The sequence below is a fragment of the Mesoplodon mirus genome, assembly GCF_964341445.2.
Source record: "Mesoplodon mirus genome assembly, chromosome: 16".
Taxonomy (NCBI): domain Eukaryota; kingdom Metazoa; phylum Chordata; class Mammalia; order Artiodactyla; family Ziphiidae; genus Mesoplodon; species Mesoplodon mirus.
In genome coordinates, this window is record NC_138992.1 from 14,646,440 (window position 1) to 14,671,886 (window position 25,447).

At 46.9% G+C, this 25,447-nt stretch overlaps 1 protein-coding gene across 8 annotated transcripts in view; it reads left to right on the plus strand.

Moving 5' to 3' along the window:
• The first annotated feature begins 23,114 nt into the window (after positions 1 to 23,114).
• Positions 23,115 to 25,447, plus strand: part of MTSS1 (MTSS I-BAR domain containing 1) — a 165,415-nt gene continuing 163,082 nt past the window's right edge. For 5 of the 8 annotated variants that reach the window (XM_082601815.1, XM_082601811.1, XM_082601812.1 and 2 more), the window contains exon 1: positions 23,509 to 24,145. In XM_082601815.1, coding sequence (XP_082457941.1) covers positions 24,074 to 24,145 — 72 coding nt within the window. In that variant the 5' untranslated portion in view covers positions 23,509 to 24,073. Of the gene's footprint in view, positions 23,164 to 23,507; positions 24,146 to 25,447 lie in introns of those variants that run through there. The other 3 variants (XM_082601808.1, XM_082601809.1, XM_082601816.1) reach the window with 3 other exon arrangements.

Below are 25,447 nucleotides of genomic sequence, written 5' to 3' on the forward strand. Positions count from 1 at the left end.
TTCAGGAAAAACAAACGTTAAAATAAAAAAAGAGAATAAAACCTATTTCTCCCCTTTCCCCATCCTCTCTCTGTCTACCCCTCTTTCCCAGGAACAAGTCAAAAGGTGGATCGTCTTGTGAAGACTTTTAGTCCAGAATGATGTCTTTTTCTCAATGCAGTGAGCTGTAGGTTCTCTAGTTTGACCCCTGGGGATGGGAAGGGGGGCACTGAGGCAACACGGAGAGGAGCTCGGGGGAGCAGGGTAATGAATGCGTTTTCTTTAGTGAAGGAGGAATACGGTCAAGCGTTTTGATTCAGAATGTTGTGCAATATTTTGGAATGAAACGTTGGTGTGTTTAGAGATTTAGTTTAAAAACAAAAAGATTGAGCAAATCTGTACAGTTTATATTGTTCCAGATTTTTTTTAAGTTTGTATTAAAAGCATGATATATAATTTAAAAAAATTATAGTAGCCGATTCTCCAAGAGATGGAATATGGACAGTTTACTAGCTTAATGTTTACCCTCTCCTGCATGAGGCCACCTGAGGCCATGCCTAGAATCAGAGGTTCCAGTCCTACTACTAGACGTTGTGGAATTCAAACCAAAGTACAAGACAAGTTCCTCTTCCTGAAAAGCAGGGCTGCCATGCACAGTTTGGAAACTGCTCAAGGCCATTGAACAGAGAGAGAGAGAGAGAGAGAGAGAGAGAGAAGGGGTTCAAGTCCAGCCTGCACTCTGGTCACATGGGTCAGGCCCACATCCTCATGGAAGAAAGGGTGCCTTCTACTAATTGGAACAAAGGTGTTATATAGGCTAGTGGTACCTTCCTTGAGAAGGTCATGTCTGGCTACTGACACAGAAATATAAATAAAAACTGCATTTCCTCCTAACATGAAAACAAATAATTCTATTTTCTCATATGGAGGGTAGTTGAGAAAACCAAATGGAAGAATAGAGATGAAAATACTTTGTGATGACATATAAAACAGAATACAGGACTTCCCTGGTGGCGCAGTGGTTAAGAATCCACCTTCCAATGCAGGAGACATGGGTTCAAGCCCTGGTCCGGGAAGATCCCACATGCCGCAGAGCTACTAAGCCCGTGCACCACAACTACTGAGCCTGCGCTCTAGAGCCCACAAGCCACAACCAGTGAGCCTGTGTACCACAACTACTGAGCCTGCGCGCCTAGAGCCCGTGCTCCGCAACAAGAGAAGCCACCGCAGTGAGAAACCCACGCACCACAATGAAGAGTAGCCCCTGCTCGCCGCAACTAGAGAAAGCCTGCGCGCAGCAACAAAGACCCAACACAGCCAAAAAATAAACAAACAAACAAACAGAATACAGCTCTAATGATACCACAGTGTGATCATCTTCTGTTGCAAACTAGCTGTGTGACCTTGGGGGAGTCACTCTACCTCTCTGGGCTTCAATTTTGTCACATGTAAAATGAGTCAGTATCCCAGGTAATTCTGATGCTCATGGTCAGCAGGCCCAGTGACTAAACACTGGTCCCTTCCAGGTGCAACTTCCTCTGAGCCTTTGTTTCAGTGTGCTATAGCAGACAGAAGTTCTGCCGAGCAGGAGATGACTGGGAGGCCAGGAAATAATGTCATGATCCCAAACCTGAATGCAATGACCTTACAGGCACTTGGCAGCAGTGGCTTCATGGTCCTGTCCCCGAGCTGAACTGGCTGGCTCCAGACCAATTACATCCAAAGCTCATAGGTCATTCTGCCTGGACTGACAATACCCATTATCCTAACTGAAAATTAGGATCAGCTGGCCCTAACAGGTTCCCTCTTGGTCTTGCTGTAAATACAAGTCAGTAAATGTCAAAACAAGCCTCTGGCCAGCCTAGAAATTCTTAGTCATCAATAGGCTGTAAACACCCTTGGTCAGAATTCACTGTTTATGCATTGACCCGTTTAATTACTGACTTCCTCCTGTAACTCACTTGCCAGACATCTACTAAGTCTGTCAGGTACTGTGCTAGGGGCCTGGAACATGGAAAAGAATAATGGGATAGAGTAGAAATCACCCCATCCCCCAAACACACCCACTAGTGCATAAACCACTTTCTGGAAACCAAGGGGGTATTTCAGACTGGGAATCTTTTTTCAGGCTAGTAGTTTCCAAACGTGTCAGCTGCCATCTTAAACAGTGGTTTGCGTCCTAGGAAACACAACCCCACCAAGGTAACTGGAAGCATCCAAAGGGGAGAAAAAAAACTCATTAACTTAGAAAAATGCAACAGGGTCTCCCTGCACGGACTAGCATTGTGTTTCATGGACATAAGTCAGAACATTTTGCAGCTGCCCATATACATTTCCCTCTCCTATTCCAACTGAAGTTTCAGTCTTACTGTCGCAGGTTTGTCTGAAAGCCCAGTGTGGTCAACAATGGTTGAAACAGGAACCACAGAGGCTGGATTGCTTGATCTGTGACTATCAGATCTCAACCATAATGTCACTGTAAGCCAGACAGGGTTTCTTTGCCCTAGATTCGTAATTATTTGTAAAACAAACCTTTAGGTTCTCAAATGCCTCTTCTACCAATGGGAGGGGTGGGGGAATGAAGGGTGCCCTCTCTCCTCTTCCACGTTGGAATGGGTGTGGGTGGAAGTGAATTGGAGAGAACGTTTAGTTAACACCTACCCTATGCTCTTCACAACAGCCTTGTAACGAGGGACGCCTGTCCTGCTTTCACAAATGAAGAAACTGTTGCCTTGGCAGATTTGTCTCATTTGCTCAAACTCACACACCCACTGATTAAAAAACAAACAAACATCATATTAACAGCTACCATTACTGAGCACTCCTCATGAGTTAGGCCTGCACTAAGCACTTTTATAGATATTATTTCATTTATATTTCCAAATAACTCTATAAGGTGGGTAATGCTGTTATCTCCATTTTACAGCTGAGGAAACTGAGCTTTAGTCAGGTTGAGTAACTTGTCCAAGGTCATACAGTCAGGAAGTATGGAGGAAAGATCCTAACTTTAGTCATAGAACTACAATTCAGAGCTTCTAGACGCTTTTGGCCAGCTGGGCTTGAACTCTCTGTCCTTGCTTTGTGGAGGAACAAATTTAATCGGATTAAGAAAAAATAGAAACAACAAAACAAAACACCTGTTCAATGAAAGCAATTATTGGACTGAGTAAATACACTTCTCCCTTATTTCAGGACTAGTCTTTCAACATCTGGACTGAAGTTCATGGGCAGATTATTGCAGATAGGCTAGCTGTATTGCTAGTCAAAGCATTCTTTCTCATAAACAAAGGCTTCCGTTATTGAGCCAACTATCAGCTGTACCTCTGATTCAGAGGAGAGCCCCTTGGTGCCATGAAGAATATGCCAGGCATATTCTTCCTGGATCTGGCAAATAAAATAAAGCCAAACTATATGAGACAGAGAGAGACCCTCCACTGAGTACAGGGTTGCACTGAAGAAAAGATGTTGGATTTGGTCTCTACCCACATTGTCTAATGAGGAAAATAGATATTAGACAAGCAACGCTAACAGCAGTGATATAATTGCTAATATATCAACAGGCAAATCCTGAAAGAGCCCAGAAGAAGGAATGCTGATATCCAAGGATGAAGCTGAAAGGTGTCACTAAAAGATGACATTTTAGTTGACATGTAATATTATTTTCTTGAAGTGAGCAGTGGGCGTGCCTCCCAGCACCCATGCCCCTTCCCCACTGGGTAGCAGCTCTGAGCTCTGGATGGCGCCGATCCAACCCCCAGGTCCAGCTTCAGGCCTTGGCCACAAACCCTGGAGATTCCTCCCCGTCGCCTCAGTGTAAGGCTGAGCACGTGATCTGTACTGCTCTAACCGCAGTAAAGCCAGGACTTCCGTTTGCTGGTTTCGAGCTGAGAAGCCTCTTCTTCCTGTCTCTTTTCTGGTGGTGTTTACCCCTGAGGCCTGGAAACTCTGCCACAGTTTTGCTACTGGGGAAGCTAACCTAAAGCAAGGCAGCACGAGGAGGACAGTTAAGCCAAGAGACCTGCAGAGACATGGAGCTGAAGCCCACATACTTCTGGGCATTTTTAAGACCAAGCCAATGAATTGCCTTGATTGCTTTAGCCATTTAGAGTTGGGTTTTCTTTTATTTGTCACCCAAAGAATTTCAGCTGATCCAAAGGTTATTTTTCTTTTCTTTTTTTAACTTTTATTTATTTATTCATTTTTGGCTGTGTTGGGTCTTCGTTGCTGCACGTGGGCTTTCTCTAGTTGTGGCGAGCAGGGGCTACTCTTCGTTGCAGAGCATGGGCTCTAGGCATGTGGGCTCAGTAGTTGTGGCACGTGGGCTCTAGAGCTCAGGCTCAGTAGTTGTGGTGCATGGGCTTAGTTGCTCTGCGGGATGTGAGATCTTCCCAGACCAGGGCTCGAACCCGTGCCCCCTGCATTGGCAGGCGGATTCTTAACCACTGAGCTACCAGGGAAGTCCCCAAAGGTTATTTTTCAAAATGTACAAATATACTCATGAGGTGTTTTACTCTTAATATAACCAAGGTCAAGTATCAACTGGGAAGGGAAGAGTCCTCTGGTTTCAAGGACAGAAAAATGCCCAAACTAACAGGCAAAGATAGAATTTATTAGCTCAGAACATAAACAGTTGGTGAAGAAATTGGGTTTCAGGCATAGCTGAATACAGCAGCTCAGATGAAATCACAGAGCTCAGTTTCTCCCCATCTCCCTGCTCAACTCTGCCCTCCTCCACGTGACAGCCTTGTCCTCAGTCACAAACTCCCCTCCCAGTTGCAATCTGGCTCTTAGGACCTCTCTTGGTCAAGTCCAGTGGGGAAGGAAAACCCCATCTTTGGAGCTGTCCAGGCAAACCCCTGGGCGTCTCTGATTGGGCCTTGGCTTGAGCCCTCTTCCAACTCCTGGACCAAACCCTGTGGCCAGGAGAATGGTCTTCCCCATGATTCATGGCCAGAACCAACCTAGAGGGTCAGCTCCATGCAAAGCGCATGGCTGAAAGTTGGGGTGGGTATTTCCCCCCAAACTTAATTCAAGCAGCTGGAGAAATAGGCAACAAAACAACAGATGTCCCTGACAGCTCACTTGAAAATGCCTCTCAGCCAACATTCCTAAAATAATGTAGATTCAGGACAGGTGGGTTTAACAGAAAAGCTTGTTAGTCATGGCTAAGAAGACCTCTCCTGAGTTGGCCGGCCTAAAACTAGACGTAGTTTCTATGAGATTTTTGTTCTTGTTCCTTGACGTGCATTAGTTCTTTCAACTATTCTTTTCTTTTCTTTCTTTCTTTTTTTTTGTAACCCAAGACACATCTTTTCTCCAACTGATATTTTCTGAGCACCGATGACGATAACAGTAATAGTTATCACACGCTGCCTAACTACTTACACGTGTCGCGCACATTATCTCATTTAATCTTTACACGAGCTCCGCAGGTCTCCACCAGGGATGATTTTGCCTCCTCGGGGGACATTTGGCAGCGCCTGGAGACAGTTTTGGTTGTCACAGCTCGAGGGGTGCTACCGGCATCCAGTGTGCTGGGGTCGTGGATGCCACCAAACACCCTCTGGTGCAGAAGACAGTCCCTCGTAGCAAAGAATGCTCCGGCCCAAAACGTCAATAGCATCAAAGGTAGAAAACCCCTTACAAACTCATGATGCTGTCCTCATCCTTACGGATGATAAAGCTCTGAAAAGCTGAACAACTCGTCCAGGCTTATGCAAGGTCAGAAGGGGTGGGGCTTGGACTTTAATCCAAAGAACTTGCTTTTACCTAGTGATTTCCAATCTTGGAATTGGAACAGTATCCCTCCACCCCCCTCAACCACTCTAAATTCTGGTTCAGTGGGCCAGGGCCCCCAGGAATTGGTATAACAGGATCACAGGTGATGCTAATGTAATCAGCTAACTGAAGAGCATTTGGAGGCCCCTGCAAGGCACGACACACACCTGTGCCACACACAGCAAAGATGCAACACACAGCTAAGGACACACACTCATGGGCAACTATGACATGCGGTGTGATGAATGCATAATGATGGGCACTTCACCCCTCCAGTCTTTGCTCACGCTTTCCTCTGTGCTTGCAAGTCCCTGCTCTCTCTCTTTTCAAGCTGCTCATCCTTCTAGCTCATCTGGAAAACTTGCCTGACCTCCATCTCCATGGTCCTTTTTAGATGCTCTTTCTCTGTGGTCCCATAGCACCCTGAACAGAATTCTACCGTTGCACTCACCACGTCATAGTGTAATTAGTAATTCACTTGGCTTCTCACTCACTAGACTGTAAGCTGCTTGAGGACAGACCCACATCTATGTACTCTTGTGCAGAGCCCAGTGCCTGGCTGTAGGCTATTTGTCTGCTATTACTGCTTGCTATTTGTCTATTCCAGGTGTCAGCAAACTTCTGTAAAGTGTCAGATAGTAAACATTTTAGGCTTTGCAGGCCATATCTTGTCACAACTCCTTAACTCTGCTGTTGTAGCACAAAAATAGCCATAGAAAATACGTAACAGGTTGAACCTGTGTTCCAATAAAACTTTACTTCCAAAACGAGGCGGTGCGCCAGGTTTGGCTGTGGGCCATAGTTTGCTGCCCCCCGGTCTGTTATAATAGCCACTCTTCCATTAGTAAGTCCTCACTTTTAGCCATGCCTATTGCTGGTCAACCGTCTCCAAAGCACAACTATACTTCCCAGCTACCCCTGCAGCCACGTGTGGCCATGTGATTAGATTCTAGCCAACGAGATGTAGGTGGAAGCATTATTTGGGACTGCTTGGAAGGCTGTTTCAAAGGACTGATTCATTTGGGGAGGGCCTCTTTCTGCCCCTGTGCTTTTCCTCCTCCTTCCATCCTACAGAGGGCTCCAGCAGCCGTCCTGGACCATGAGATGGCTTTGAGGAAGAAGCTACAAGCTAGGAGAGAAGAGCAGAAAGATAGGAGCCTGAGTCCCTGATGACGCCACGGAGCTGCCATACTCGTCCTGCACGGCCAACGTGTAGTCTTGGACATAAGAGAGAGAGAAACTTCTGTCTTGTGTAAGCCACCACGTGTGTTTCTGTTACTATACGCAGCAGAACCTAATCTTATCTGTGTGCTAACCTGTGGAAACACTCAACAAATATTAGAGAAAAAGGAATGCCCAAAGCGTGAGGGAGCACCCTTGAGGAAATTAATTCTGTCGGGGGTGGCTGGGGAGTCATGGAAACAAACACACAGCAGGGCCTTCTCAGGCTTTTCCGAGGTGAAGCCCCCAGATGACTCAAGTGTCTGGCCAGTCCCTCCTGCTGCCTTTGTTCCTCCCGACAAGGGACTTTCCTTTTATATAGTACCTGCCATCAACTACTTTATCTTCGGGGGCATCCTTCCCCACCAAGATTATCTGTTGCAGAGAATTCAGTTTCCTACAAGGGAAAGCACTGTTCCTTGTTGTTGGAACGGGGTTTTACTACTCAACACCAAGGGGACACGGCAGGAGAATCCCCAAAATAGCAAAAAAGAGCAACGTCTAATAGACTGAGGAAGGGTAACAGGTCCTTATGTCATGATTTGTTTGCCTTGCAAGTCAGTACTTGAGTGGCGTAGAGGGAAAAGCCTGACTTTGCCGTCGGGCAACCTTGAACTTGAATAGTGATTCAGTCACTTAGCAGTGCGACATTGGCCAAGTCATGTCCTTTCCCTGAGCGTCAGTTTCCCCAACTACAAAGTAAGTCAATAGTAACGTTCTTACAGTGATCTCGTGAAAATTAAATAATGAAAGAGTGCCTAGCTTAAAGAAGGGGTCAAAATCATAGGTCAGAGACATCTCTCTGTCTGCAAATCAGACAGAGGCGACAGGATGATAATTGGATTTGGGTGGATCCCCTGCCCTGGCTTTGGAAGGGCAAAATCTTCCAGTCTTCAGACTGAACACTTCCTCTCCCCACACAATTGTACTTCCTTTTTACCCACTACCCTACTTTAAAGCAATAGCAGAATGACCCTTGCATCAGTAAAAATCCAGTATTTTTTCCAACATTATTTCAGCCCCACCGAAGTCCTGCATGAACATCCAGTGCCCCAAGGACACTCGCAATGTCACACTGGGCCACGCTTTCACTTTCTGATGAATGTGGCCTTGACACGCCTCCAACTGAATAAGTGGTCACAGGACACTTCAAACCTGGAGGCCCTTTCCATAAAGGTGGCTTACAAATGCAAAATAGTCCACATCCCCGGAGATGTCTGAAAAAGTTATTACTGCCATGCCGGGGGAAATGAACAACCCAAAAAAAGCTGCCAGCAGCGAACAGGATCCCGCGGTATTCAGTGTGTGCGAATTGGGTTCTTGGAGCGGCTGTTCATGAGGCTGTAAACTTAGCACCGCTTCCTGTAAATGGTGTCAAGGAGAAGTGGGTGAGCTCCAGAGAGAGGGTAAGAGAAGGGGACCCCCAGGTGAGGGCTCTTTGGAAGCGTTCATGACAGAGTCCCTTATTGGGACATAAAAACAACACACCCAAAGGGAAAGGGGAGTGAATTACGGTTATAGATCTGGGTGGGAAAGAAGCAAATGATCTTTTTTTTTCTAGCACCTGTTGAAACAAATGTGCCTTTTCATCCTATAGGACATCCAAATATAACAAAAGATATGATTAGATATCAGGTAAATACAAACAAAAGTCTGGTGGGGGCAGGGTAAACAAACAACTATTTGCGTGTAGTAAAGCCTTTCTCAGGGACACTGAATAGTATTAACTTCCTGTGTATATGGGATGCTGTGTTAGGCCCTATATGGATTAGATAGAAGCCATTCATTCATTCTTCATTCATTCTGTAAAGACCAGTTTATGTACTAAGCACTGAGGTAGGTGCTGGGAATTCAGTGGGGCACAGGCGGCCCTGGCCTCTTACCACATGCAACTGACGTTGCAGAGGGTGGGCTTGTAGTGGTGAGGTTCAAACTGACCGTGAAGGGACTTCCCTGGTGGTCCAGTGGGTGGGATTCCACGCTCTCAGTGCAGGGGTCCCGGCTGTGATCCCTGGTCGGGGAGCTGGATCCCACGTGCATGCCGCCACTAAGAAGTCCGCCTGCCGCCTGGTGCAGCCTAAATAAATCAATAAATATTCAAGTTGCCTGTGAAGAGTCCTGGTTCCATCACACCAGCTGCATGATCTTGAATAAGGTTACCTAACACTGCCATACCTCAGTTTCCCCATCTGCAAAAAGGAGTTGCTACTAGCATTCACCTCGTGGGGTCAGGGAAAGGCTTAGATAAGATAATACCCATGAGGTACTCAGCAAAGTGCCTGCCATTCAGTATGTCTTAGCGGTGGCTGTTGTTATTATTACGGCTGGCCAGAGGGGCTGAACAGGCCTGCTTTGAGCAGGAATGACAAACGCCCTGGGAACTAGGAAGGAGACTGGTAGGGCTGCGTGTATTGGAAACACTTACCAAGAGAAACTAATCTCAGAGCTGGATGTGCAGTTGGCGTCAGAGTCTAGACTAGGACCCAGGCTCCTGTGTTCTGATCAAGCGTCTTTTGTCCTGACGGAAACTTACTGCAAACACAACTACAATGGGACTCTGGTCCTCAGACTAAAATATAAAAGCCAGTGCCCCACTGTAACAGACATTAGTATCACCTATAGCATGGCCAAGCAGAACAAGGGTTTACAGAGGCAAATGGCAACTGGAATTAAAAATCAATGGCAGGGCTTCCCTGGTGGCGCAGTGGTTGAGGGTCCGCCTGCCGATGCGGGGGACACGGGTTCGTGTCCCGGTCCGGGAAGGTCCCACATGCCGCGGAGCGGCTGGGCCCGTGAGCCAATGGCCGCTGAGCCTGTGCGTCCGGAGCCTGTGCTCCGCAAAGGGAGAGGCCACAACAGTGAGAGGCCCGCGTACTGCAAAAAAAAAACCAAAAACAAAAACAATGGCAGACTCTAGAGTCCAGTGGACCAGGGCTTACACCCCAGCTCCACCACTTACTAGTTTCATGAACATGAGCAAACTACTTGGCTTCTCCTAACCTCGGTTTCTTTCCCTGTTAAGTGAGGTTAGTGATAGAACCCACATTTTGGGCTTATTGTGAGGGCTGGATATTCAAAAAATAACAGCCTTCGTTGCTGCGGCTGTTGTTTAATCTCACGTCCAATTTGCTGTGGGCATTTATTAATCATTCAGTTTTTTGTTATGTCTGCAAATTGGGATCACAACATACATACTCTTCTGCAACTTGCTTTTACACTTAGTATTTTTTCAAGCTAGTACTAATAGATAGACTAGATAGACATCATCTTTTTAACGTAACAGCATTTCAGAGACTGTATAATCATGCATTCTAAAAGCATTTGCACTTTGCAACGCACAACAGCAGCTGCAAATATTTGAAGGGAGTGGTATGTGTACGAATGAGCCATATTATATCTTTGATTTATACCTTGGGAATAAACCAAGACCAACAAATGAGAAAAGCAAAGGCTATTTATATTGAGCTTACAATAGCAAGGGAGTCGGCCGCTGTCACTTGCATTTTGGCAGAGACTCAAAGGCAGGCAGAGGAGTGGGAGAGGTTTCTAGCGGAAGGAACTGAGGGCTTCAGTTGGGCCCTGATTGGAGGCTGTTGGCTTGGGGAATCTCCAAGCTAACTAGAAGCCGGGTATCCTACTTGTTAGGGGATACATATGTGGTTTTCTCTGGTTGGAAGCAGGGACAAAAATTAGGTAGGCTGTTATTAAGCCCTGGACGTTTGGGGCTGATTTTTACAGAATTATTGTTTAGCTTCCTGGATTGTCACTGGAGATTGCAATCTGGCTTCCTGCAAAAGCTTGACTTAGAGCAGGCTGGCTACCTGAGTCATATATTGTAGATAAAGGGTTAGGTTCCTGGGCAGGTTGCGGGTCAAAGTTCTGTTTTTTTATACGATCTGACCATTGTTTATATATTGTCTCTCAATACATAAAGCTTGGTGGTTCATAGGGATGTATGGACCCCTTGCAGTAAATTCACAGCCCACAAAAGGAATCCATTGCTCTAAAATATCAGAAAATATCGCTGGCACGTATCCTGGGACTTAGGTGCCTTTTTGTGGGTAGCAACATTGTCTGTACCTTTGTGTACCCAAAGGGCCTGGTGTTTCCCAGGCTTGGGGCAGAGTTCTCAGTCGGCGTGCCCTTCTCTCCTGGGTAAGAGTTCAACAAGGTGGTTTAGCTGTGGTGCTCTGGGGAGATGGTTCCGTGTGCCGTGAGAAGAGACTTTGAATTAGAAGCCCTGGGCTCTGGTGCCACTTCTACCACTTCCTAGCCCTGTGCCTTTGGGAACTCAATAGCTCCAAATCTGCTCCCACTTCTGGAGCCCGAGTCCAGCTTAGTTCTTTCACAGCCATCCTCCTGGCAACACTATTTGTGAAAATGCTTCATAAACGGTGTAGAGTTATGCAAACGTAAGTGAATAGTATCAGGATGATAGAAATGTTATTGCCTGAAATCATGCTTCCAGCATTTTAAGGACTCCATTAATGGGATTCTTTAGAAAAAAATTTTATTTTTTCCCCTGGCATTGTTCTCAGCCAGGTTACAATGTGGAGTCTTACTTGATCAGCTGTTAGGTCTTTAAAGCGGCACACAATTTTCAAGTGAGTTATTCAGTTAATCCTTTCTGTCATACCTACAATGTCCCCTTGGATTGTCTGCTTCTGGAAACCATCACAGCTGGAGGAGGGGCCCTAAGTCCCTGCTCATCCTCCAAACAGATCAAATGGCCTCTGGGGAAAGCCCTATTAATGGCCAAACGAATTAGTAGCAAGCTGGAAAAAAAGAGAGAGCCAAACGGTTACCAACACAATTGACCTTCCTTTTACACAAGGAGGTGGTCCAGTAATGCAGCTAAATGGGATTGCTACAGACTGAATCAAAATGCGGGGTGGGGAGGGGGAGAGATTGCTATTTAAAGGCCCCCCGGGGGGAATTACTTGATAAAGGATCTTTCCATTTTCATGAATGAGGCCCCTGATAGAACTGCTTTTTCTAAAGTTGACTCTTTATTATTATTTTTTTTTTTTGCGGTACGTGGGCCTCTCACTGCTGTGGCCTCTCCCGCTGCGGAGCACAGGCTCCGGATGTGCAGGCTCAGCGGCCATGGCTCACGGGCCCAGCCGCTCCGCGGCACGTGGGATCCCCCCGGACTGGGGCACGAACCTGCGCCCCCTGCATCGGCAGGCGGACCCCCAACCACTGCACCACCAGGGAAGCCCTAAAGTTGACTCTTTATAAGCCAATTTTCAAATCATTATTTTTATATATTGTAATATATGCTAAAGTATAAACAGAAATTATAGAATAGAATATATAAATATATGCGTATAATATGGTATATTCTGTATAACATATAGAATACAATTTCTATAATAATAACAGTTGTTGAGACACAGTGGTGAAAAAGTACGTGAATTGTATGGCTATTTACATTTCTCCTCTGGGAGATAACGTTTAAGGAAAGGTAGTGCCTGTTTATAAGTCCTTAAGAAATTCATTTCAACAAGGGGAAAAGATTTTAACTCAGGGTAAAGGAAATATTTCAAGTAGTTATGATCAACAAGGGAAGGGGCTGCCCATCTGCAGTATTAAGCTCCCTGTCAGAAACACTTAGATTATGGGAACAACCATGTGGAAATCTATTTTCATTTAAAGACTGGGTTTGAATTTGTTCTGGAAAAGACAGATAGGAGGCCTCTACACGAGGTATGAGATGGACCGGCCTCTCCTACTTCAATAAGTTTAGGTTAAAATAGCTTTAGGGTAAAATAAATAAAACAATGGGCAGGGAGGGGAGGGGGGAAGGAAGTGTCCCAGTTGCAGGGGTGGGGGGGGTGGGGGGTGGGGAGGATGAGATGATGGGTAGCTCTTACCCTGCTTTTTCCACTGATGGGGGACTCCAGCTGTTTGCATTTATGTGTGCATCCAAGTGGGGGGAGGGGAAGCATTAAGCATCTTCTGAGAAGTCACTTTCTTCTTTCACTGAGTCACTGCCTGGAGCAAACAACACACATTCCTTCTCTAATCTCTTTTTCCAGCTGTTTGGCAAACAGAAACAGACACATACCCGCAGAGACAGACATTGACACCTATATCTAAAGCAGACACAGAATCCAGAGGGAGCCTAAATTCAGTCCTGGATTCACATGGAAGACACCTTTAACCTCACCTGGAAGAGGATTTGTGACTCCCCCGGGATCACAGAGTCCTTTCTTCTGGCCCTACCCCCTGATGGGCATCAGTGGGGAGATTACTACAGAGCGTCATTCCTGCCTTGAGGACAGGGAGCCAGGGGGTGTTGTGCTCATTAGTTGGGTAATGCTTGCCACCACTTTTGAAGCTGCTGGATAGGATCTTACTCTCTGCAAATGAAATGTTTCCCTGCACACAACCTGTTTTCACTTGTTGCCCATGGCCACTGGCCACTTGTGCCTGCAAAGATTGCTACCGAGCTCCAGCTCACAAGCATGCATTTGCTCACAAGCTTCAGAAAATAGGAGGGTTGCGTCTGGTTCTTATTATTAAAAGCAAACAAACCCATTATTAAAAGTAAACAGGCAGAACTGTTTTGCAATGATTGATTAAATGTGTCCTGGCTGAAATTCACCCCTGTTACCCCAAACAAAGCCTCTCTTATTGAACATCTAAAGGGGGAATGCCAGCCACGTCTTGTTAAGAAGAGCGCTCCCCACTTCTGAGTACCTGTTACCGGGTAGGCTCAAGAAGCACATTATCTCTAATCCTTAAGATTTAAAAGCGGGCATTATAGCTTGCATTTTGCCAGTGATGGTACGGGCAGGTCAAGTAATTTGTTCATGGACACAGCTGGAATACAAAGCCATGAGGATCTGAACTTGAATCTCTATGACTCCAGAACCCACACCCATTCCATCCTGGCATGTTGCCCCATTAAAGACAGGTCTCCTGTGCTCCTGTTTTTGCTGTTGATTTCAAAGAAAAGCTCAAGACATAGGAGAAGGAAGCTTGCGTCTGCCCTGGCAAAACCTCCTGAAATTGCAGGCATGCTTGTGGGGTTGCAGGGGAGAGGGAGCCCTGGGCCACCTAGGTCACTTAAATGTGCAAAGTGGGTGGAGCAAAGACTGTTGATGCTAAGTTCCTGGTGCTCAGTATCTTGCCCCCATGCCTGCCTAATTCTTATGCCACTTTATGTACTCTGCTGTCCAAACAAATCAGAATGCAGCTTTACAGGTCCAGGATCTTGGCCTTGCCAGTGAATCTAGAGTTAACTGACTCTTGATGATAGACTCCCACTAACCAAACTTATAAGAGACAGATGTATAGATAGAATGTTAATTGGCTACAGTAGAATTCTGTTTACCTAGGAGTCTTAGTGCTAGAAGCATTTCAGCAATGGGATTATTCTAAAATAAGTTTTAAAATCTCTAAAATTATGCTATTGGAAGACTCGGGAAACAATTTGTTATGAGTGCAATGCTGGGTAATAGATTTACCACACCACCAATGACTAGTTGGGGATGACAAAGCAGGCAAATATCTTGATGTGGACAGATGGTGTTACTGTTATAAAGAGACAGTGACTCCATCAGAGCTACTTCATGTTGTGAAAAAACCTTATGAATATATGGAGTAAAAAAATCCATTTACTGGGAAACAGACAATTCTTCAAAAGTTTACAAATAGATTTTCCATATGACCCAGCAGTTCCACTATAGGTAGATGCCCAGGAGAATTGAAAACACATGTCCACATAAAAACTTGTTCATGATTGTTCACAGTATCTTTATTCATAATAGCCAACAGGTGGAAGCAATTCCAATGTCCATGAATTGATGAATGAAGAAACAAAATGTGGTATATCCATATAATGGAATATTATGCTGCCATCAAAAGGAATGAAGTACTGACACGTGCTATGACATGGATAAACCTTGAAAACATTATGCTACACGAAAGAAGCCAGACATAAAAGCCACATATTTTATGATTCCATTTATATGAAATGTCCAGAATAGGCAAATCTATAGAGACAAAAAAGTAGATTAGTGTTTGCCTAGGCTGGGGCTGGGGAAGTTGGGGGGAAATGGGGAGTGATGCTAATGGGTAGAGAGTGACTTTGAGGGGTGATGAAAATGTTCTAAAATTGGTTGTAGTGAAGGTTGCACTGCTCTGTAAATAAAATAAAAATCAGGAAATTTTATACTTAAAAGGGTGCATTTTTATGGTATGTGAATAATAAAGCTATTTTAAAAGAAATTTACTGCTAAGCAGGAGTCGCTTATCCTGCATCCCTTCTATTGCTCTCCCCACCCCAGTTCACTCTCCATCCTTCCCTACTCTGCTTGCACCCCAGGAAGCTGATGCTATGGATTGTACCAACAAGCACCTTTATGCAAGTGATCAAATAATTTATTGTCTAAACTGGAACACTTTTGAGAAAGAAGAATGGAGATGAACAAACTCTCTTGGGCAAACCAGGGGTCCTGGTTCTGTTGGGGGTTGGTCCCTGCAGTGCAGGTTGGCTGCATCACTCTACTGAGGGCTACAGCTCCTGCCAGGCGGCCCTCTCCATGCTGCTTCCTCTCTGGGTTCCAGGCTCCACCCCTCTCCTTGCACTTCCGTCCCAGGAGTGGCAGTGGCATGCTGCCTGGGCCCCCTGCCCCCGTACTGCACGGTCCCACTGGTTTCCTTAAACCCTGCCCGTGTCTCTTTCTTAAACTTCCTCCATTTTCAGTTGCAGTGGGCCATCTGTTTCCTGCCAGTACCCTACTCATACAAAACTCCAGATAAATGCCTGAAAGAGAAATTTGACAAGGAAAAGTGTGGTCAGCACAGTGACGCTGCTAGATCTCTTCCAAAGAGCCGTTGCATCAACCCTCCTTCAGTTTCTGCAGATGTTTGTTAATCCTGACAGTGAGTTCTGATAATAAGTGATTTTATTACACCCTCCAGCAACAAGGATGTTCCAGTAAATACAATTTTATTATTATTGTTGTTGTAAGGGTTTTGTTTTTTTTTAACCACTGTGAAGGAAAAGAGGCTACAGCAGAAATTACAATTTTCAGTATGAGAATATACATTCATTGGGTTTATCTTGCTCAGAATGTGCTGTACTACCTAAATCTGAGGATTTATGTATTTCATCAACTCTGGAGAATTCTCAGCCAATATCTCTTGGAATATCTGTTCTCTCCTCTCCCACCCGCTTCTCTAACAATAAGCTTTATTCTCCTTGTGTCCCAGTCTCCTAACTTCTTTTTTCTATTTTCTATTCCTTTATTTCTGTGTGCTTTCTTCTGATCTTTCTGATCAAAAATTCTCTTTTCAGCTCTGTGTCTATTCGGCTTCCTAACCTATCCATACAAAGTTCAAATACATGTGGTAATTTCAATGATTATAGTTTTCATTGCTAGGCAGTCAATTTAATTTTTTTCACAGTGCTTTTCCTCTTTTTACAGTGTGTTGTGTTTTTGTTTCTGTCCATATTTTAATCATTTTAACTATACTTATCTCTATCAGACTGTTGGATTATCTTTAACTCTTGTGGGTTAAATCCTGATATTAGTTGTGTGTGCTGACTCTTGATCATGATGAATAGACTGTTTCTTTATATAATTTATAGTTTTGAATTGTGAACTCATTTCAGGGCCTTTATCTATGGGATTTCCTATGAGGACTTGATTGACAGTGGGTCCCCTCAGAGCCATTTCTCTTTTGCTTCTGCCGGGTACCAAGGATTATTTTAGGCCAGTAACAAGTTTTCACATTAATTCTTATCTTGGGCATTTTGGATCTGTTCAAGGTAAAGCAAATTCAAACTCCAAACACAGATGTGGTGCAGGCCTCTGGTTACAAATTCTCAGGATATGCTTTTAGCCCCCTACCAGAGCCTGGACCAAAGCTATCAAACTTTGTATTGGCTTCCTGTCCTGCTAGGCACATTGCTTCCTGGCCCACCTGTCCTTGAAACTGTATGATCATGGTGGGTGGGAGTGTCCTGTCTCTGTGAGGGGGCTCTGAGCTATGTGTCCTCCATGCATGGGTTCAGGGCCTCTTTTTCTGATCCCCCTTTGTGGGTGAACACCCAGGCCCCTGCATTACTGAAACCAAGGCCTCCTTCCAGGGCAATCGTGGCATCAGCTTTCACATATTCTCTGCTGGTTGTCAGCTTCTTCTTTGCTTCTGGCCCCTGAGGATTTCCCTTCTTCCTTGCGAGCTCTGCCATGTATTTTAAAGAATTCTGGTTATATTTTATCTAGTTTGTCTTCATGGCTGTAGCAGGAGGGGGTTTCATGTTATAGAATCGGCCTCTATGAAAACTGGAAGTCCCCTTTTTAGACTGTTTACATCACAAAATGTTGGGTTTTGTGTAATGTGTAATATTTTCCATTTCTAGGTCAACTCAGATTCCTCTGATTGATTAGAAATAACTGGATGGTTTTCAATGGCTTCGCATGGTGTGTTAAAAGTAGGGTTTTCTCAAATAATATGCTTTCCATTTCTTTTACTGCTACTCTAACCAGAACTTATATCTTACATACAAAATGTTCCTTTTTCTCATCGGACTTGTATTGAACAGTAAAAGCTAAGCTTCAGAAGAGGAAGAGATAAGGCCCTGGATGGTCTTGTTCTACAATTTGCAATGGGGAGATCTGCTCCCCTGGGAGCACCATTCTCAATATCTAGGTAACTCAGAAGCCAAGTTAGTAGTCAGCTGGTAATTTGGGAGAATATAAATAAAGAGAAGGATGTCAGAGGCTCCTGGGAGGACTAGTGTGTCCTGGCTCAGAGTAGATGCTTAAGAAACATCTCAAGGGGACTTCCCTGGTGGTCCAGTGGTTGAGACTCCGTGCTTCCACTACAGGGGGCACGGGTGCGATCCCTGGTCGGGGAACTAGGACCCCACATGATGCGGGGCCCACAAAACAAAACAAAACAGGAACTCCCTGAACCATCCCTACCCCAGTATGGGCCAGACGCACTCTCCTGGTGACCTGGAGCCATCAGGTAGGGTCTCCCTTCCTTGTACAGCTCCAGAGAAGCAAAAATGCTTACACCTTCTTTCCCCTTTTCATATCTTCCCTGTGAACCAAACCCAATACTTGATTCCCATGATCAGAAGCTGCAAACTGGCCTCTTAGAGGAGTTTCTAAAAATGGGGAAATTTTAAAATATCTTGATCTGGGGAAACTTCACATCGTGATCCAAGTTAAGGGCCCACATTCCCATTTGGCCTTGGACTGGGGAGCAGCTGGCCCTTGGAGGGGAACTTGCTCTTCAGATCTTGACAGACTCCCTGCCCCCTGTGAACGTACACCTGGCCTGATTCACACAGGTACGCTGCCTGACCCCCACGGGTACGAGCTTGTGACCCGGCTGTTCCAGCATTACTTGGGCCTGGCAACCAATCAGCTCATGAGGTGATACCTTCTTTCATTAGTTTCCTGCCCCAGTGACACATTCTGCACACTGAGGTTATACTTGGGTGTGTCCCAGGCCACCATCCACAAGCACATCCCAAACATCTCAAGGTGAGTCATTGCCACAGATATTATTTGTTGATTCTTGCTAGTTTCATTTTCAAAAGGGGCTCTGTCTCTAAATTTGAGACACTTTTTAATATACTGACAACTCCCCAATTTTTTAAGGGATTTAGTGGCTCTGGGCTCATATAAAGAATTCTGCTTACGGGTCATGAGAGTGAGCTTAAACCAATTTTATTTCGTAGATGAGCCATGGTAATGATGAATACATGTTAATAGCTAACATGTATTGAGTACTTACTGTGTGCCAAGTACTAGACTAAGTAACTCCATTCAGGCCTCACACAGCTTTAAGTGCTTGTATTTCCATGATCTATTTTACAGATGAAGAAACTGAGGCACAGAGAGCTGGGGTGAGGATGAGTCAGAATTCAAACCCAGGCAGCCTGACTCTGAGCCTGCCCGCTCGACTACCTTGCACAGCTGCCTCTAATGCAAAGACCCCCTCACGAGGGTCAGGGGGTTCACAAACATTGCCTGAAGTCTCACAGCAACCTGGCCACATTAGAATCAGCTGAGAAACCTTTAAACCATACCCAGGCATGGAGCAAATACCATAATGGGTTACCATTTGGGAACTCTAATGAAGGGTAATGGAAAAGCTCTGCACTATTCTTGTAGTGTTTCTGTTCATCTGAAATTTCATCAAAATAAAACAAAGTGAAAGTAAATAAAGAATGTAGTAGGACAATATTAACTGACCTGAAGGGATTTCTACAGGAATTGTCGATAGCAAGAGGTGTTAATAAAAGTGTTAATAACAAGATCCAGAAACATATGTGTGATGTGATCCCATCTGTGTCAGCAAATAGTGACAAAATACACACAGGCGCGCCTATATATCCTTACAGGAAGATGGAAGGAAATATGTATGATACATTTTAAAAATTCTGGATCTCAGTCCCCAGAGATTCTACTTTAGTTATTTAAGGGTAGGCCCTGGGCATGGGTATCTTCTTTGCAATTTCCTTAGATCAGGTTTCTTAAATTTGCTGCACATTAGACTCATCTGGGAGGCTTTAAAAAGTCCTGCAGTCCAGGCCACAGACCAATTAAATCAGGCTCCCTGAGAGTGGAGCCCAGGTGTGGGTGTTTTAATATTCCCCCAGGGCATGTCATTTGCCAAGTCTGAGAACCAGGCAGGGCCCTCCTGAAGCCAGGGCTGAGAATCACTTCTGGGAGGGAAGGGAACTCTGCTGTGCAGCATTACTATGTGATAGGCAGTTGACGTCCATTTCAGTCCCGGGAACAGCCCATGGGTTAGGAACCAGTTCCCCAGGAGGCTGGCTCTAGAGATCAAATAGCCTCCCCAAGGTCACAGGGCTGGGAGATGGTGGTGGGCATCCTGATCTACTGTCCACAAGGAGGCTGATGGGAGCTGCTTCGGGAAGGTTTCATTGCCTCCCAAACTCTCCTTCCCAAGATCATGGGAGTTGAAATTCCTTTAGTAAAGATTCATTACTTTGGGTTCCTCCACCTAAGAGCTATTTAAAAACAAAGCAAATACTCCTGGGAAGAATTGCATGTCAATCAAATCTTTTCTTTTTTTCCTTTTTAAATTTATTTAATTATTTTTGGCTGCATTGGGTCTCGGTCGCTGCGCGTGGGCTTTCTCTAGTTGCGGCGAGCGGGGGCTACTCATTGCGGTGGCTTCTCTTGTTGCAGAGCACGGGCTCTAGGCATGCGGGCTTCAGGAGTTCTGCAGCATGTGGGATCTTCGCGGACCAGGGCTCGAACCCTTGTACCCTGCATTGGTAAGCAGATTCTTAACCACTGCGCCACCAGGGAAGTCCCTGTTAATCGAATCTTGATGTCTGCCCAGTGAGTGCTGGGTGTTTCGAAAGGAGGAAAAGTTAGAGAGATGCTCCAACATGGGGAAAGAATGTAACGTAGGGGCTGTAAATCTGACCTTGTCATTTTTCTGCTCAAAATCCCTCCATTCACCAGACTCACTTTGTTAAAAACGCCAAGTGTCATCCCACCTCCAGGCCTTTCCTGCCTCCTGGAACACTCCCAGACTCCCCCTCAAGGTGGTTTTGGACGCTTCACTTCCTCATGAAAGAGAAGGGCCTGCCTCTCTGGCCCGAGGCCGGTGTAAAGCCAAAGAATAAGGAGGCAAGAGAGGTGAGCTTTGGCAAGCATTGTTAGGGTTGGGGGTTTGGGGCATCTAAACGCAGGCATGTGGCAGGAAAGCAGGACACAGCATCCTTGGGCTAAGGCATGGGGCCCCTATCCCAGGAGGGTTGGAGATTGGGTAGAAGGGACACCTCAGGCATGGGAGTCAGAAAACCAGAGTTAGAGTTCTGCCTGTCACTTTCCAACAGTAAAATGAAGGCTAGGATGACAACCTCCTTCTCAAGGCTGTGGGGAGGATTAGATACAATACAGGTAAAACACCTAGACTGTATATAGTAGGCCCTTAGCAATGTCAGTGGGACAGCATGCCAAAATTATAGGCTTGCGTCATGCGCTCTAGGACCAGGGCTGGAATGAACCTTGACCTGGTCCCTACATCTTTTAAAAATTTTATTTCATTGTGATAAGAACACAACATTTGACCTAACCTCTTGACAAATTTTAAAGTATGCAATATGGCATTGTTAGTTATAAGCACAGTGTTGTACAGCAGATCTCTAGAACTTGTTCATCTTGTGTAATTAAGACTTCATGACCACTGATTAGAAATCCCCCTGTCCCCTCACCCCCAGCTCCTGGTGACCACCATTCTACTCTCTCTGATTCTGTGAGCTTGACTATTTGAAATACTTCATATAAATGGAATTGTGCAATATTTGTCCTGTGACTGGCTCATTTCACTTAGCATAATGTCCTCAAGATTCATCCATGTTGTTCTATACCACAGGATTTCCTTCTTTTTTAAGGCTAATATATTATTGTATGTATAGGCCACTTTTTCTTTATCCATTCATCTGCCATGGATATTTAGGTTGTTCCCACATCTTGGCTATTGTGAATCGTGCTGCAATGAATCTATTTCTGTTGATGAGATTTATTGAGTGCTTTTTACTCTAGGCCAGGAACTGGTATAAGTGCTTTATATATATTAGTGCAGGGAAAACTCACAACAACACTATGAGGTAGATGCTATCTTTATCCCCATTTACAGATGAAGAAACTGAGGCCCACTTAGTATGGGCCTACCGTTAGTGGGTTTTAAACTGGGGTTTGAACCCAGGCCATTTGGCTCTACAAGCAGTGATCCTGATCACTATAATACCGAGAGTATTAAAGTCATAATGACGATTAAGAGCAAACTATGTGTCAAGCACTGTTACTGGCAAGGTGAAGATGAGACATGCATCCAAATGACCAGCAGGGTTGCCCAAGAGAACAGTTAATTCCAGAAGTAACACTCTTCATGATTTGGAGAAGAGGGATGGAGAGGTGGGTTGTGGTTAAGAGTCGGGCAGAGTGGCCCAGGGGAAAATAATCTTCCACAGCTGTGATGTTTACCTCCATGCATCTCTTTGGTTCATGTAGTTTTCAAAGCCAGACCTTTTCCTATTACGGAGTCTGATACAAGTCTATACAGCCTTTTGCACATGGTTTCTTTTGTTACTACCCCCAGCTATTTCCCTTTGTCCTGCTTTGTGCTTCAAAGAGTCAGCTGGTCCCCAAACAGGTGCTGGTTTTTCAATGTCCTTTTTAAAGGGTCAAAGTAAGCCAGCATCACAGTGTACACTATAGCTCCTTGGTCTGTACTTGTTTTAACAGCTCTAGATTGCATTGGATTTGGCGGTGGTAGCAGTGTACCAGGGATTTATTGGGTTGCAGACACCTAAATACCTAAGCTTTTTCTTTTGTTCTAAAACCACATGCTGTGAAGCTAAGTCGTCTGCACCCTGTGTTTGGGAAGTTGTTTCAAGATGAGTCTGGGACATAAGCGCAATGAGCTTTGGGAGAAGATTAGCACTTCTTGTGGTCTAGCAGCAAGAAGTAAAACCAGGACCAGCTTCTTGTACTTTATCTGGTGGATTTGGATTAGTCCCAGGCAGCCAGTGGCTGGACAATGCTTGAGAACTGGGTCTCACTCCTCCGAGTCTCATCAGAATAAAGAGACACTACCACAGAACCTGGCCAAGGGAACAGCCCAGAGTTGGGGGCTTATGTTTTAAGGTCTTTAAAAAGCTGCTCGTTTGATTCCCCTCCTCCTTGCCTATTTGATGTTGATCTAAATGAGATCCGGCTGTGCAGTTAGGCGGTGGAGCTGGGAAAATAAACCACCAGCCCCCAAATCAACCTGGGCCCATTTGTGCTATTTTCAGGTTAAACCTCCCAACAGGGCTCTCTGTAGTGACACCACCACCCGATGCCCTCAGCGCGCCTGAAAAACAACCGTCCAAGTCAGGGGCAGTCAGCAATCTCCATCAACTGACGAACAGTACACGGAAGCTCTAATGCCATTTATTTCGCAATGGCAAAATCAATCCACTTTCCCAGCATCCTGCAACTTTATTGAACTCGGACCCCGCTGCGGGATACGTCGCCGAACTCTCCTTAATTACATATTTGGCTGTTTGCAATCGTGACTCGGCGCTGCAGTCCTGCTGTCAGAGAAGGGGCCTCTTCTCAGAAGCCTGCAGTAGTAGCGGCAGCAGCGGTAGTTTTCCCGCCCTACCGAGCGCTCCCTAGTTGCGAGGTACTGCGCTAAGCGTGCCACCGTGCAAGTCCCGGGGGTCGGCGGCTGCGCCCTCCGCGCTGGGCGCTCGCAGCCATTGTGGGGTGGGCGCTTGCCTAGCCGCGTGCTGACACGCCCTCTCGGCTCAGCGACCCGCGGCCAAGGGATGGGGGTGGTGCTCGCGGAGGAGGCTCGCGCGGGGTTTGGATCCTCCCCGCACCGCCCGCGCGCCTGCCTGCTCCTCTCTGCAGCCGGCGCCCCACGCGCCTCGCGGGCACGCGCTCTCTGCCCCGCCCGCGTGCGGCGGCCGCACGGCCCCGGGCGCGCGCCCTCCCCGTGCCTCCGCGGCGGACGCACGGCCGCGAGCGCGCGTGCGCCCCCGCGAACGTCCCCGGGAGCCGAGCAGGAGCGAGCGCCGGGGCCGGGCGCGCAGGACTGAAAAGGAGGCGGCGGCCGCGGCTGCGAGCAACAGATCCGGGCTCCGCGAGCAGACCCGCTCTGCTGTTAGGCGATTTTTTTGTTTGTTTGTTTAATTTCAAAAACATTTATTAAATTAGAAAATCTTGCATTTTTAAATGGCGCTGGCCCTGGGTCAGCGGGTGGTTTTCTCTGCTTCAAGATGGGCTTTGCCGTTTCTGTCGTCGGCACCAGTGGTGGCCTGATTGTCAGTCTTCTCCGGGCATTTTTAAGGCCAGGAGCTGAGTGCTGCATGTAGGCGCCCTACAGAGCGGTTTGGCTTTTTAAATTATTATTCTTATTTTGGGCAGAGAACAGTCGATTCTCGGGCATTTCGTCCTCTTTGGAGAAGAGGCTGCGAGTCGGCGGTGGGTCCCTCGGAGGCTGAAATTCCTCCCGGGGTGAGCGATCCCCGGCCCCGCGCATAGTCCAGGCAGCCCCGAGTGTGTGTCCTGTCCCTGACGACGCCGGGAAAATGGAGGCTGTGATTGAGAAGGAATGCAGCGCGCTCGGAGGCCTCTTCCAGACCATCATCAGCGACATGAAGGTAGGACGCTGGGGGCGCGGCTGCGGCGGCGGCCGCCGCGCACTGACCTCGCCGCGGGGCTTCGCCTCCGCCCTGGGCCAGCCGCCCGGCCCTTGCCTGCGCCGTGGCCTCCGGCCACCTGCGGCAGCGCTCCGGCCCGGGTGTCACCTGCTCACCGGGGCGCCGCTCCGGGCTCTGCTGGGTCACCGGGCGGGCGGCTTTTCTGGGGGTATATGATGCCTCCTGACCTCTCCCCGCTCATTGTCCCAGGGGACGGCACCGTCTCGTTTCCCTGGGGCCCAGGGCCCCGGCTCCAAGTTTTCCATTGTCTGTCGCTGGACGGAGTGTCCGCGACCCGCGGAGGCTGGATGCCTGGGCGGACACCTGATTCCCTGGGGTACAGCGCGGGGGGGCTCCTTCCCAGCCGTGGGAAGGAGCCCCCCAGCCCGAGAGACTGGGAGGGACCTTCCTCTCCCTTGTTGGCTTTCAGGTCCACCTGGGGGAGATCTGAGCAAATTAGGTATTAATTAGGCTCTTCCAAAGCTGGCGAAGGAGTGCGTGCCTCCCCTCGGCCCTCCCCCGGGGCGCGGAGAAGAAGTTCCCAGAGCAGTTTTGTGGGGACCCCACTTCCCCTGGCTGAGGCTCCCAGCCTGAGGTCCAGACTGGGGCACCTTAAACAACTGTATCCCCTAGCCACCCAACACAAACAGACTCCAGGTTTTCTCTTGGAAGGATTGTGGAGACTCAGTGTGCGTGTCCGACCGCGCGCGGGCGCGCGCGTGTGTGATGGGGGCGGGGAACAACACCCTGGCGTTTTCCTGCGAAGGGTGGGACTGGGGATAACCTGATCCTTGGATGTGGATTTTCTGTGCACAGAGACAGACCAGGGCCCTGTGTTACTAATCCAAAGGAAATGTATACGAGCGAGCTGGCTGGAGGTGGGAATTGGGGGCGGTGGGGGGATTTTTTTTCATGTGTATTTAGGGAGCTTCTCCTTGGCTGTAGCCCAGCCCCAGTTTGCCTCAGCAGATCCGGGGAGGTGGTGTTTAATTGAAAGCTCGGCTTCCAAAACGAGTGGGCAGGTTTGGAAAGCTGTGCAGCGAGTGGGTGTGGACAGCCCCTCTTCAGCCGCTGCCTCGGCGCCTGCAGGAGCTTTTGTCTGTTGAAGTGTAAGGTCTGGAGAGGGTTCGGCCTCGGAGATGGACTTTGGGAAGGAATGCTCAGCTGTCATGGCCTGTTTCCCCCTCTTAGAACCAACTGCCACCTCACCCGGGGGGAACTTTTTCCAAGGTGCCTCCGTCCTGGTCTTGTCCATTTTGAAAT